The following is a 14,480-nucleotide window of genomic DNA, read 5'->3' as shown; positions in this document are numbered from 1 at the left end:
AATGCTGGCTGTATACAAAGGAATTTTGTATAAATGCAATTGATGTTATTTACTCGGCTATTCTACTACTTTACTTTGAGATTTATGCCTCTTTTATTAACATTTTAGCGGGCCAGCAATCCTCAAATGGGCATAGTCCTTTTATTAAGCTACCAAGTTGTAAATATGATATTGGCATATAGACAAGTTTCTTCTCTTTATGGACATTAGCTAATGGTGAATTTAATTAGTCATCTTTTAAGAGATGTCCTGCTGGGCCAGAACAGTGATCCATCCAACCCAGACTGTCCTAAAGAGCTCCAGTAAGGAAACATGTTACTTATTGGAATTCTGTCATTCCTAAAGGACACATAGGCCATTTCTAATTTCCCTTAACTTATGTATTGTACTCAGAATTCATGCATTCTTTTAAACTCTTCAGCATGGCACTCCATTCTGATTATGTTATATTTGTATTAAGCTAAAATACTTATTATAGATTTGTTGGAATGGGTAGCTCTGGGGGAAAATACCATTTATAATGTGAACTTCAGTTCTTTCTTTGCCCATAAGCTGTTTCAGTTTCTTCACCTGTGAAATATAAAATGATTTCACAGTCTTTTTTTCTCTGCTACTCTCAAAATCTGTTCTGTTATTTCTAATATGGCCAATTCATAAGGCTTGTCTTTCTCACCCTCCTTCCTAGCATTTTTCCCCCCTACATGCCATTTAAAAATAGAATATCATGAAGGAGGGACAAGTTATGTAGGGCCACTGAATTCCTTTGAATTATCTGATGGCTGTACCGAAAAGTTCTGTGGATTTTTAGGAGAAACGGTATTTAATAGCTGTAGTTCAAAGAAAACCAGGTATAGCTTGTATTGAGTGTTTCAGGACATGGATTTATTGAAGGTCTTTTCATGTGACATGAATTCTGCTTTTTAATTCGCTGGAAACTAGTTGAAGACATTGGTCATTCCTTCTTTCTTTTGTCCCTTGTACAGTGCCCATTCTTGAGAAATTATCTTAAAAGAGTTCGGTTGTAGAAAAAAAAGTCTCTAATATATTGCTGAAAAATATTTAGAGCCCACCAGAACTACTAAAGAATGAAGATGGTGTTTTCCTCCTAACAGATAAAGGAGGAATGTAGAAAAAAATTATAACTCCTTCTTGGTTGATTTCTATTTTTGAAGTTATGGGTTACCACCTAGAAAAGAAAAGGGCTGAAGTGAGTATTATAAAAGTTGTTTCCACTTTTGAGGACATTCATGGAGTTAGGTGACAGTTCCTGGGACACATACTTATGATGACAGCATCTTAAAGAGGAGGGTATCAAATACTGAGGTCTTTTGGTATTTAAGTAACTCAGCTCCCTGAAAGAAAGGTAAACCTACTTTAATATCAAGCCACTCTCCATAGTGACTATTTTATTGTGTATAGTATTAAAATTCATGAAAAACAATAAAGCCACAAACTCTGATACTTAGATTTGTATAAATCTCCTTGTTATGTATAATGTTGAAGATATAGAAGAAAATTAACTCTGGAAATATTTACCTTGATGTTCTACATAGAATCACATGTTAAGATGGCCTATTGTTTCTTACTAAGAAATACATTTTATATCATGGCCAGCATGTGCCTAGCATGTTTGTATTCAAAACAAAAGTTTTTAAAAATAATAGTTACTCGTGCTGTGTGTATGAGTGCCAGGGGAAGGAAAGGAAGGAGAGAGAGAAAGAGACAAACATTAACTGTAGGAGAGATTGTATGTGTGATAAAGTTCTAAGAAACAATACTCTGTATGCTCTGCACTTCCATTTTGTTAAAATATAAACCAAAATAGCAAATGCTGTAGGTGATGCCCCCAACATTGACTTCAAAACCATGCAGGCTATCCTATTATCTTTATTTAGTCTAAATGATAGGTCTGCACACAAAGTATTTTGTCATTGAGAAAGAAACACTAAAATCCTATTTTTTGTTTTTTGTTTTTGTTTTTAAATAGGTTGTATTATTCATAATTGGTGTTCTGGGGGAGAGTGTGTCCTCCCCTTCATCATTCCTAACCATCAGTGCAATGAATTAAAATTGAGAGATTTTTTTTTAAGTGTTAATTTATGCTGACAATTCCCAGGACACAATCAAGTATTTAGAAGAACAGCATATGTATTTAGGCCTTTGGAAAGTTTAAATCATCAGTCTGTTGAGTCTCTTCTCTGTAAAGGAGTCCATTGTTTAAATGGCGTGTTTTTTAGGCAATGGGGATAATTCGTTCCAAGGAATTTTCACTTTCTTCACATAACTAAGGACATTAGTGAAGCAAGACTACCTTTCCTCAGTGATGTGTCCTTGATTGTAATTACCTTTTTATTTTACAATATGCATGTTACTTTTATTTATTTTATTGTGTCTTAGGCAGTGGGTGCATCTAATAATAATCAAATTTACATTTCTGAAAAAATATTTCTACAAAATATTTTCTGATTGATGACTCATTAGGTTCTGTTGAGTATAAAGAACTGAGGCCAATAAGTGTCATCCCGTGGAGTCAGGAACTAAGGTGTTCCACGTGGGAGAATTTTCTAGAAAAGGGAAATTAGGAATCTTAACTCTACTAATTTTGTTGTAAATTTTAAGAAATTAATGGGATACTTTAATGTATGTATTTGTATATATCTACATATCTATATATCAAGAGTGAAAGAAATATTTCGAACATCTGGAAAAGTACAGAAACTGTTTTGATAAACACCTGTGTACCCCGTCCGTTAAATCTTAATGTTTCTTCCCAGACTTCTCTGAGTGTATGGAATAGCCATCAGTGACTTAGAGGTGATACAGGTTAATCATTGTGAAAGAATACTAGTTAGTGAGCTGTGGTGTGACTCCCTTAGACCTCAATGTTGCATATTTTTCTGATTCATCTCTTAATGCCATAAGTTTCTTATTAATATATAACAGTGAAACTTCCCCTTTGTCCTTTTTTTTAATTTTTATTTATTTTTTTATTATTTATTTATTTGACAGAGACACAGCGAGAGAGGGAACACAAGCAGGGGGAGTGGGAAAGGGAGAAGCAGGCTTCCCGCTGAGCACGGAGTCTGATGTGGGACTCAATCCCAGGACCCTGGGATCATGACCTGAGCAGAAGGCAGATGCTTAACGACTGAGCCACCCAGGCAGCACCCCCCTTGTCCTCTTATCTAAAGCAGCTTTGGAAGAATGGAACATTTCTTATATGAGCCACCTGGATTTACATGTTACTCCTATAGGGCATATGTTGTATTTGTGACTAATAATTTCATTCCAGTTTACTGCAGATTATAATAGTGAAAAGAAAACAGATTTTGCATCCTGGAGCTGTTTCTTTCTGGTTTGGACAAGTTATTTAACCACTCTGTGTGCTTTGTTAATACCTTTTCCATAGAGAAGTTCTGAGAATTAAGTGAGCTAATGTAAATAATTGGCACACAGAAGTTGCTCAAGAAGGGGGCACCTGGGTGTCTCAGTCGGTTGAGCGACTGACTCTTGATTTCTGCTCAGGTCATGATCTCAGGGACATGAGATCAAGCCCTGCTTGGGGCTCTGCGCTGGGCATGGAGCCTCCTTGAGATTCTCTCTCCTTGTCCCTGTTCCTGCCCCCCCCCCCCCTTCTGTGTGCACATGCCCTCTCTCTCTCTCAAAAAAGAGTTGCTCAAGAAGGGTTACTTTAATATCACAAGCCTTCTTTGACATGGTTGATCTTGCTGAAGTCTGATTTCTAAATGAGTGGGGGTATTTCTGCACAAAAATACTCAAGACTTCTCTTCACCCCCCTCCCCAAACAAAGCAGATTTTAACATTAAACTGCTGATTGTTTTCTTGTGCTCTTGGTTTATTTTTGTACCTAAGGTCTGATAGGCACATAACAAGTGCTTTGTGAACCTTAAACTAAGTGAAAATAGATTGTTCAGATGAAAGGTATGTGGATAAGTCAGTTTTGGGGCTGTTCTAGAGATCTCTTGCCAGAACTGGTATCTTTGTTTTGGTCTTCAGAGACTATTAAATGTGATCACTGAGTCATACTTGCTGTTTTCTCTGTCCCCTGGCTATCTCTCTTAAGATTTTGAAGCTTGCCAGCCACAGGATGTTTAAAAGGCAGAGTAGGCTTTAGCCCAGGGGAGTTTGTTTATTTAAAGAAAAATAAGTTCAAACATCCCTACCATGTCATAGCTAGTCTAGTCATGTTAGAGTTAGTGAGTTCTTTTGATTCTTTCTGGTGGTCATGGTGCCTAAAGGTAACAAATTTGAAAGTTTAAACTTTTCCTGAGATTACTTGGAACTTTATAATGTAATCCCAAAGAGAAGTCCCTAAAGGAGTGGGAGGAAAGGGCCATTTATTTTGCTAGTTGTTGTTTTTTAATGGGACTCATTTATTTATTTATTTATTTTTAAAGATTTTATTTATTTATTTGAGAGAGCGAGAACATGAGCAGGGGGGAGAAGCAGACTCCCCGCTGAGCAGGGAGCCCAATGCAGGGCTTGATCCCAGGACCCTGGGATCATGACCTGAGCTGAAGGCAGATGCTTAACCGACTGAGTCACCCAGGTGCCCCTTTAATGGGACGCATTTAATTCACATCATTTACCATTCCTTCCTAGAGTTAAATACAGATGATTTAAAAATAAAACAACAACCAAAAAAAAAAAAAACCCCACACTATTGTGCTTCTTTATCGTGCTATATCTTCATTAATTCTTTGAAGTTGGGACCATGAGAATCTTTTAAAAGGGACAGTATAGCTCTCCAGATACTTAGACACAAAGATATGGTAATTGGTGACTTTCATATTTTGGATGATTATCATCTCCAAAATATTTCTCCTTACATATTCTCTGCCAGATAAGAAAATCTGAGGCAGATATTTTGCCTAGGGACCTATCTCTTGATGAGATCACTTGTAAAAACCAAGTCCTAGAGGAAGTGGAGGAGGAATAAGACAGAGAGATACCTGGTGTTCCAGGCAGAGGGAAAGACAAGTCCTGAGACCCTGAAGTGAGAACGTGCTTGAAGTGTTTAAGGAGAGGCAAGAGGCCAGTGTGGCTGGAATGGAGTGAACAAGGGGGAAAGTGGTAGGAGATGATGTCCGAGAGATGTGGAAGGGAAATATCAGATCATGGTCCTTAAGGCCTTTGTTAGCGATTTTGGCTTTTAGAGTAGTGAGATGGACTCAATTAGAGGGTTTGAGCAGAAGAATGACATGATCTGACTTTCTTTTGAAAAGGACGAATCTGACTGACTTATTGAGGTGAGCAAAGGGAGAGGCTGGGAGATCAGATAGGGAACTATTAGAGTAATGCAGATAGAACTAAGGTGGCGTGGACCATGGTGGTCAAAATGGAAGTGTTAAAGTGGTAACATTATGGATGTCTTTTGAAACTGGAGCTCCCAGGAGGAACACTTAATGCGTAGCGATGAATATTTCTGCACATAGTGTTTGACCCATTTTTAAATGATGTTATTGCTGGGTTCAAATTTTGTCTACTTGATTTATCCAGTATAAAGTTTCCCATTAGTCTTTTACCTAATGGTTTTAGCAACCATTGATCATTTTTTAGATCCGTTTTTTCATTAGGTATTAAAAAATGATGATTTTCTAATTTTATCATTCCTTCTACATTTATAATTTGGAATCCTATAAAAAAGAGCTTTCACTTATTGGCTGCTTGGTTACTCTAAGGTATTTTTCATATAAGAAAGCCAGGATAAGTGCTTGATTCTTTCCCTTTATCAACTTTCAGAATAATAAGTTAGTGCTGTAGCAGCCTCTAAAGATGACCATGATTTTTAAAAAATATATTTAATGTTTCGGGGGCACCTGAGTGGCTCAGTCAGTCTAGCGTCTGACTCTTGGTGTTCCGCTCAGGTCCTGATCTCATGAGTCATGGGATGGAGCCCACGTTGGGCTCCACGCTCAGTGGAAGTCTGCTTGGATATTCTCTCCCTCTGCCCCTTCCTCCGCTTGCGTGCACTCTCTTTCTCAAATAAATAAATAAATCTTTAAAAGAAAAAAATATATTTAATGTTTCAGTGGTAGTCATTACCATTTTGATGTTCAAAATGTCATTATCATTTGATGTTCATTTGATCTTAAAATACGTCTCCAATGTAAAAACTGTAAAACAAGGTCTGAGAAGTCTGACTTCCATCCCTGTCCCTTCCAGCCTGCTTTCTCTTTTTTCTGTAGATAATCATTTAAAAATGATTTGGGTTTATCCTTCCAGTGCTTTTTTCCTTTTGAAAGAAAAAAACCCCAAGTCTGTATTAATATTTGTAGTCTTCCCATTTTCTTCTTTTTTTCTTTCTTTTTCTTTTTTTTTTACAAAAAGAATAGCATTGTGTGTAATATTAATTCAGGTATAGCATGGGAAGTAGGGAACTACTGGTCTCCTTGAGGGTTATTCTTGAGACTTGTCAACCTTTTATTCCATGTAAAAGAGTTTCTTATATTCCTAGCTGTCTCCACAACAAGCAGCTAAAGAACATACATGTTAAAAAAAAAAAAAGCCTACTTGCAACATTTAGCAATATTTAGCAAAATTATATCTGTAGCAATTCCCCTTTTAGAAGTTTTCCCCAAAGATTGCAATAACAAAATTACAAAATGATATGTGCCTTTGTTCTGGTCCTTGAAGTCTTATACCTTGTCTTGTCTTTTAATTATGGCTTTGTTTACTGAGGAAAAAACAATAACGATGATGTAGTTGACATTGATATCAATGGTGTATGCGTGGAAAAATGGCATTTTGAGAATTTGCCATTTTGAAATAGTACCAGGTTAAATATCTCATCAATTAAAATTACATCAACTCATCAGTTTATTCTTTCAATAAATATTTACTGAGCACTTACTGCGTGGCAGTCATTGTCTTAAGTGCTCAAAAGATATCAGTAAATAAAGCCAATAAAAATCTCCTCTGGAGCTTCCTTTCTATAGGTGTGAGGGGGAAAGAGACAAACACGCATCATCAGCTAATTTATTGTTTTCAAATGTGGAGTTTTAGGGCTCCCCTCCTACATCTTCCTTTTTTCTTTTTCTAGTCTGTAAATGACATTCTTAGGAATTGCAAGACCTGGTGGGTGGAAGGCATTGAGGACTGAAGAATTTATAGATCTTTATACTCAGTGTGTGTAACCTAACTGTATAATTCTGGTCCTGTGGGATGATAGCATATATTCCATCTCTCTCACCTCATCCTCAGCCCTGTTAATGTTTCTTATTAGAAGGTTGCTCAAGAAATTTTTTGATAGTTCCTTTTATAGACACGAAAATTTAGAAAATTGTCTTAAAGATTTGATGTTTTTGTTATATTCTTAATGACTACATCTTTATTTCAGAAATGACCATTAAGAAGTAGATGCCCAGATGCAAAAGTGATGAAACAGTCAATTTGTCATAAAGTAAGATGCAGCTGTGGCTTTTCAACCAGATTAGTAAGTGTGGCCAAAATTTTTTAAAACTTTATACTTATTTTATCTACTTTGAAAAGCATTGAATAAAAAGTATAGTGGACTTAAGTGTCAACTTGTATTTCTGTGTTTACTTTGGATTGTATTTCTGTTTTTACTTTGGTTTGTAGTACAAATTAGAGCATGTAGCTCTAGAAAATGTATGTCTGTGTTGTAATAAAACAAATAGAGTTGAATATAGGCTTAATTGCTCTTGATTTTTTTAAATCCTTTTCCCTATATTTATTTCATATCTTTTCTTATTACAAGATTATCACAAATTTATTAACTCCTCCTTTACTACCTCAGAATTTGCAAACAAGGTGCACCTCATCTTATGTCCCTTTTTAGGAACCATAAAGGTAATATTATAAAATCATAGCTTTAGAAGAAATATATGAAAAAGAGTCACCATAATACCACTATCCAAATACAGCTACTTTTAAAGTGTTTGGATATTTGTTTTCCTTCCCAGCCTCTGTTCTATACATTAAAAAAAAAAAAAAAAAAAAAAACCATCATTTTGATCAGAGTGTCGTGAAGATTATGCTTCTTTTATATCTTTTAAAATTAAATTTGTTGCAGATGTTTCTCCCTGCAAATAAAAATGTACTCTTCAGTACAGGGTTTCTTATTGGGGTAATGAAAATGTTCTGGAATAATATGGTGGTGATGATTATACAACTTCGTGAATATGGTAAAAAACCACTAAATTTTACACTTTAAAGGGGTGAATTTTACGACATACGGATTATACCTAAAAACTACCCTTCAGGATACTAAATCTTGGTAAGACTAAAACCCAATTGAGTACTGATGTTTTAGAATATGAAAATGTGCCAAGACATTACGATGTACCTAGAAGAAATGATCTGATAGTAGAATAGTGTTTTTTTAATAATAAAAATAATAACTTTTATAAATATTTTAATAAAAATATTAAAATACTTTTATTATTAGAGACTTATTGTCTCTTAAGTTTTGGTAATACCAAATGTCATGATATTCTGAATGTACTCTATCAGCATTTTGCTAACTTTTTATTTTTAAGAGGCTTCCTGTTTTGAAACTAACATTTCAACTTTTCTACCTGAAATTTTTTTAGGAACAGAATTGTATCTGTTTTTCTCAGAAGAGAATTCCACAAGGTAAGAAATTGTTAATATAGTAATAAAACAAATATAGTTGAATATAGGCTTAATTGCTCTTGATTTTTTTAATCCTTTCCCCTATATTTATTTCATATCTTTTCTTGATTATTACAAGATTATCACTATTAGCTCCTCCTTTACTACCTCAGAATTTGCAAACAAGGTGCACCTCATCTTATTTGGAGTTAAGATTAAAAGGGTGTGATAAAAGTAGTCACCTTTGGAACTCAAGTACTGCTTTTCATGGCATCCTTATTCTTAGCATTATTAAGGAACTTATTCTTAGCATCCTTAGGATTGGGTTTGTCCATTTTAGGAAAAAAGTTTTCTTCTTCCCTTGGGGCCCATTCAACTTTTACCTCAGTGGACATTACCTAAATGACTTGGGGTGGTAGAGGAGTCGTGGAAGCTCTTTTAGGGGCTTTAAGTTAAGGGAGATTACTTACCTATGTTTCCACCAATGAAAATTATAGAACTCCTACATTTAGTTTAAAAAGTGGAATGCTTTCTACTAGGTAGGTAATAAAATATTTAGTAACATTTAGTATTAAAAAAATCTAAATGATCATCTTTACAATGAATTTTAAATCAACATTGATTTAGATTGTTATACTTTTTAGACTTCTGAAGGATGAAATGTTCAAATGAGTAGATAGTAAAATCACCTATTGGTGTGCTTAAAATCAATTGCTTGGCCTTAAGAAGTTACATTGTTTAAATTTTCTCAGGAACTCTTTGGTATAGGTAGTAGTGATCACTGCGGATGAATTTAATCTGTCAACTGGAAAATGTTTATAAAGTGAATTATTCAGATCAGTAACTCTTCTCATTTATTGTCCTTTGTGCTGAGGGGAACATGCACTCCCAAACACATCTTTCCCACCTATTTTTGGAATTGCCACAGGTTTAATCAGGTCAGTTTTTATCCTGATAACTGAAAACAAGGGGTTAAAATAAAGAGACCCGTTGGCTGCTGAGGAGAGAGTGGGGGAGCAAAGCATCAATAGTTTTCACTTCCAAGTTTCTTGTGAAGCTTTTCCCCTGTATTTTTCCTCTGTCTCTAGAGGGTAAAGGGAGGGAGTCGTGGAACCTGTGTGTAGCACTCTCTGATCCTCCAGGGCACTACTCAAAGGCAGTACTTCAGGAGAAATCCAGATTGTTCTTTTCCTGGACCATTGTGCTTAAAGTGAAAACAGAAATTTCAGAAGATTTAATCTTAGTGAACTTGATCTGTTACATTTTGTCTCTGTTCTTTGGGCAAATGAAGTTTGAATTCTTAAACATTAATACAATCTGTGATACAATGATGATGGATCATACTACTGTTTGGTACCCTTAGGGCTCTCCTGTAAGTGTTGGGTAAATATTTATTTTTATAAAAGCCGATTCTTTCATAGCTTTTTTTTTTCTTTAAGATTTTATTTATTTATTTGTCAGAGAGAAAGAGAGCACAAGCAGGGGGAGCGGCAGGCAGAGGGAGAAGCAGGCTTCCCGCTGAGCAAGGAGCCCGATGTGGGACTTGATCCCAGGACCCTGGGACCATGACCCGAGCCAAAGGCAGAAGCCCAACTGACTGAGCCACCCAGGTGTCCCCATAGCTTTTCTAGAGTAGAAGATAATCAAAACAAGATTATTCATATCTATATAGTATTATCCTCCTACACAGTCAGAGGTATTAAGAGGACAATGACAACTTTAATAAAAATTACTGTTCACTGTACACTAGCAAATGGTTGAAATGATAAATTTTATGTTACATATACTTTACCACAATTTAAAAAATTGTTTAAATTTTTGAGCAACTCTGTTTACTATGAAAGAGGATGGTTATGTTTGAAGTATCAGTTTTTAACCTCAAGTACAGGAGTATTGAGTTAATGATATTCCTCAGTTTGTGTCATACCCATCATCATTGGTTCATTAAAGGACTGTTTTTCTGTTTTCCTTTATAACTAGTCCCCATACAAGTGACCTTTTAGTATATTTGATATGTATCCCTTTATGTCTTATAAAAGGTTTTATTACTTCGTGTATTTTAAATTATACATTAGATCTTAGTCAGATTCTTGTAGTCCCCTTCACCCACCTCCCTCTTTATTTCTAAGATTAGGCCATGTTGCAGAGTGTTCCTCTAATTTGTTTTGTCTAACTGGTACATTGTATTTTAGGTTATTTATTAAAATGAAACTGTTAATGTAAAATTCCTTAAGTGTATAAGGAACATTAAATGAGCGTTTAAGAAAAGTCCCAATTTGTGGTCATTTTTTTATATTAGAATTAAATCTGAAGAATGGAATTACATGCTATGGAAGATAAGAGGAAATATAAACATCTGTCTCAAAGGCTAAGAGTCCGTTAGAACAGTCAAAGGAAAGAATTGTGGGGCCTAACAAAAACATGTATTTTTCTTCTAGAAACAGTGTGTTAAAATGCTCGAATCTCCAGTGTTAGCTACAAAAGCTTAATAGTTGAAAGATAGCAGTAATATTTTGGAACTTCTACATTAGCTATTACTTTTTAATTTCTACATTGTATTATATTTGAACATTCATCTTATTTTTTCTTTTATTTCTTTGAGGCATAACCATGTTCTGTGAATTCCCATCACTGAATCTAATACAGAGTAAGGAGTACAAATGCAGGTTTCTAAATTTGGGATGCAGAAACACAGTTTCATCTGTAGTAGCACATTATCAGCAAAAGCAACTTCTCTTGGATCCCCTAACTAGAAACTACCAGAGAGTGGGAACTTTAGAAGCTCCAGGTCCATGGTGATGGTATGCCTTGCAGCAATGAAGAGGAAAGAGAGAGGAACACTCCTATGAGAGGATAGGGTGATCCCTGACTTTAGAAGAAGGATATTGATAGCTGTGATTGGATCAGGGAAGGGCTTCCAACAGATAGAAGAATCTAAAGGTACCTTGTGGGGAGCAGTTTGTGTGGGAGGAGGATCTTAGGGGCACTTAATTCTGGGGGCTAAGAGAAAATGTGTTACTGATTCAGTAATGGAATGGAAAAGGGTAAGAGAATTCATGTTTGCTAAAAGTGAAGCCAATGGTGAGGTTTATTTATTTATTTATATGTCAACACCTAAGTATTTATAAGATCTTTGATGGGAAGACCAGCAACTCTGCAAGTTGTTATTGAGTTAGTATCCCATGCATTGTTGAATACTCCCCACACTCTTTTTAAAAATAACAGTTCAGAGAATTAGACATCAGGTAACATAGTCCCTTTTTCTAGTTTCATTAGTTTCTGAGTATTTTATACGGCATAGTAATTTCATTATTCTCACTTTGTTATCTTAAGAGATGGCATAAATAAAACAGATAGTATTCTCATTTTACAAATGATGAAACTAGGAGTGGAGTGAGCTTTAGGTTCTTTTTACTAATCTACACTGCCACCCTGTCAACTGATATTTTCTCTATATAGAATATTTAATTACTAGTTTTAAAGTAAAAAATGTTTCTAACCTGGAAGAACCTCATAGCCTAAAAAGTTTTAAAAACATACATATACAAACAAAAATCTAGCCAACGAATAATTATTGATAGTCACTTAACCTTAAGGTTCATTAAAATAGCTTTAATAAACTAACTTGAATTTTGTTTGCTACTGTTATATAGAATATTATTTCAAAAATAATTCCAATTTGGGGCACCTGGGTGGCTGAGTCTGTTAAGCGTCTGCCTTCAGCTCAGGTCATGATCTCAGGATCCTGGGATCCAGCCTCACGTGGGCCTCTCCACTCAGCGGGGAATCTGCTTGTCCCTCTCCCTCTGCTACCCCCCCTGCCCCGCACTCATGCACTTGAGTGCTCTCTCTCAAATAAATAAAATCTTAAAAAAAATTTCCAATTTATAACAAATGCCATAAATTTAGATTTTTTTAAAGTTTAGAATATGCCTGTTTACTTAAGGATTAGGTGTCTAGTTTTGATGGATAGGAGAATTAGAATCCCCAGTTTGTGGGAATGGAACGAGCAATTTGATCTCACATATTTCAGAATATGGTAATCCCTTCCCCCCAGATCATTTGTTTGTAGTATGAAAATCAGGAAAAGTGTGTTATAAACCTGTATCTTTTCTCCTGAGTGACTTAATTTGGTTCAGGCCCAGCTTTAGTGGTATAAGTACAGATCAAGTTTGGTTTTGAGTAATCCAGTTTTATCCTGGGGCATTCTAGGTCTGGAGTGCCTTTGGATATACTAACCATTTGGTTTCAATACCTCGTTGACATTTGATCCTGTGGAAAGATTGTGAGAGATTTCACATGTAGGTGGTGGGATAAAGGAACACACACTGACTCATAGTCTATTGAGTAGATTGGAGTTATAGGACTTTGAAGTTTAGCAATGTTATTGTTATTCAAAAATAGGCTATGGTGTTAAAAAGACAGGTCTTCTGACTCTGATTTCTTACTGTATATTAAGACTTCAAATGTAATTTAAGTAAATTTGAACTTTAAAAAATGTGGATAACTTTATCTTTTTATGAAAGAATACAGTTATTTCAGATACCTTTTTTGTTTCACGTTCCAGTCTTCTTTAGAATTCCATATGAGCTGCCCTTTTTTTTTTTTTAGCCGCTTGCTTTCAGATTTAAAAAAGAAAAACAAAACCAAAAAACCAAAAACTCAGAATAGGTTGAAACTTGACACAAATTGCTGCCACAGAACAAAAGTGCTGATCAAGTTAAATCAACCCCTGTAATGTGTATTGAAAGGAAAACCTCTCCTCTCTCCCCCAGTTTGAAGAACAAGCATTTTTCCTGCCAAGAAGGGCTGACTTTAAATGGACCAGCTGTCCATATTAGGAGCATTGGGTTGCTAAGGTGACCATGGCTGTTTGGAGAAGAATGCAGCTGAGAGGGCAAGTTCTTGATGTGTGAGCTGAGGGAAGGAATGTGGTGTGATTGTGCATCATTCCTCCTAATCACATGCTCACAAAGTGCTGTGTGGGCAGCGTGTAGAAACTACAAATCTGAGTGCTAGAGCTTGTGTGTGGTTAAAATAGTTTTGTTTTCATGTGAGCCAGAGGCTTACAGTTTAGATTGAAAACATCTACCTTGTATGTATGTGTGTTGTGTGTTTTGGTTGAAGGGGAGGGTGTTTGATGGTAGATATATTGGGAATGAATTTATTTGGTATGATGGACACATGCTTTCTATTTGTAAAACCAAAATTATCTTGGGATAAGTGTTGTTTCCAACTCATCCCTTTCAGTCATATATACAGTTAGTTCCCCAAGTGAATGATGTGTTCCTTGTAATTATATCCTGGGCACTTTTAGTTTCAAAATTATTTGAAAGTCCTAAGAATATGTTATCTATTTGGTCCATTTCTCCCCCCCCCCTTTTTTTTTTGTATAGTTCTTACTCTTCCCAAGGGAGATCTTATCTTAATACATTGTGTTTCTTCCCTGAAGCATCCAAAGATAGGTTTGGCATTTAGTAAAAATGCCAAATTGGAGAAACCAACCAGCCTTTGGATCTCTGGTTCAAGGAACAGTGGGAAGTGTCCAACTAACAAGGCCACTTACCTGAAACACTATTTAGATTTTACCATGGACATCATTGCTAATATTTGAAATGAGATATAGCCACATACATTGATATAGACACTTACTGAATGAAGCATGAGGTTTTTTGTTTTTTATCCTTGCTAACAAATCCTGACAATAACACATTGAACTTAAATGAGAGCATAAATGTGCATTATCTTTAAGATGTGAAGTCATTGGACATTGGCAGCTCTGTATTACATTAGCATCATATTCTTAATCAGATAGTCTACTTGCTTTGACAAAATTGCTGTTTAATTGATTACTTTATAAAATATGGAGGGAAATTAAAAGA

General features: G+C 35.4%; 1 protein-coding gene across 5 annotated transcripts in view; it reads left to right on the top strand.

The window, feature by feature from the left end:
• The window catches only part of FRS2 (fibroblast growth factor receptor substrate 2), a 111,314-nt gene that overhangs the window by 41,735 nt on the left and 55,099 nt on the right, over window positions 1-14,480 (top strand). For 2 of the 5 annotated variants that reach the window (XM_032421130.1, XM_032421127.1), the window contains exons 1-2: window positions 7,367-8,260; window positions 8,577-8,619. Coding sequence is in view for 1 of the 5 variants with exons in the window: in XM_032421126.1 (XP_032277017.1) it covers window positions 7,400-7,456; window positions 8,577-8,619 (100 nt within the window). In the remaining 4 variants the exon portion in view is untranslated. Of the gene's footprint in view, window positions 1-7,360; window positions 8,261-8,576; window positions 8,620-14,480 lie in introns of those variants that run through there. The other 3 variants (XM_032421126.1, XM_032421128.1, XM_032421129.1) reach the window with 3 other exon arrangements.

This window comes from Phoca vitulina, unplaced genomic scaffold, assembly GCF_004348235.1.
Source record: "Phoca vitulina isolate PV1807 unplaced genomic scaffold, GSC_HSeal_1.0 scaffold23, whole genome shotgun sequence".
Taxonomy (NCBI): Eukaryota; Metazoa; Chordata; class Mammalia; order Carnivora; family Phocidae; genus Phoca; species Phoca vitulina.
This window is presented reverse-complemented; position numbering and strand designations above follow the sequence as displayed.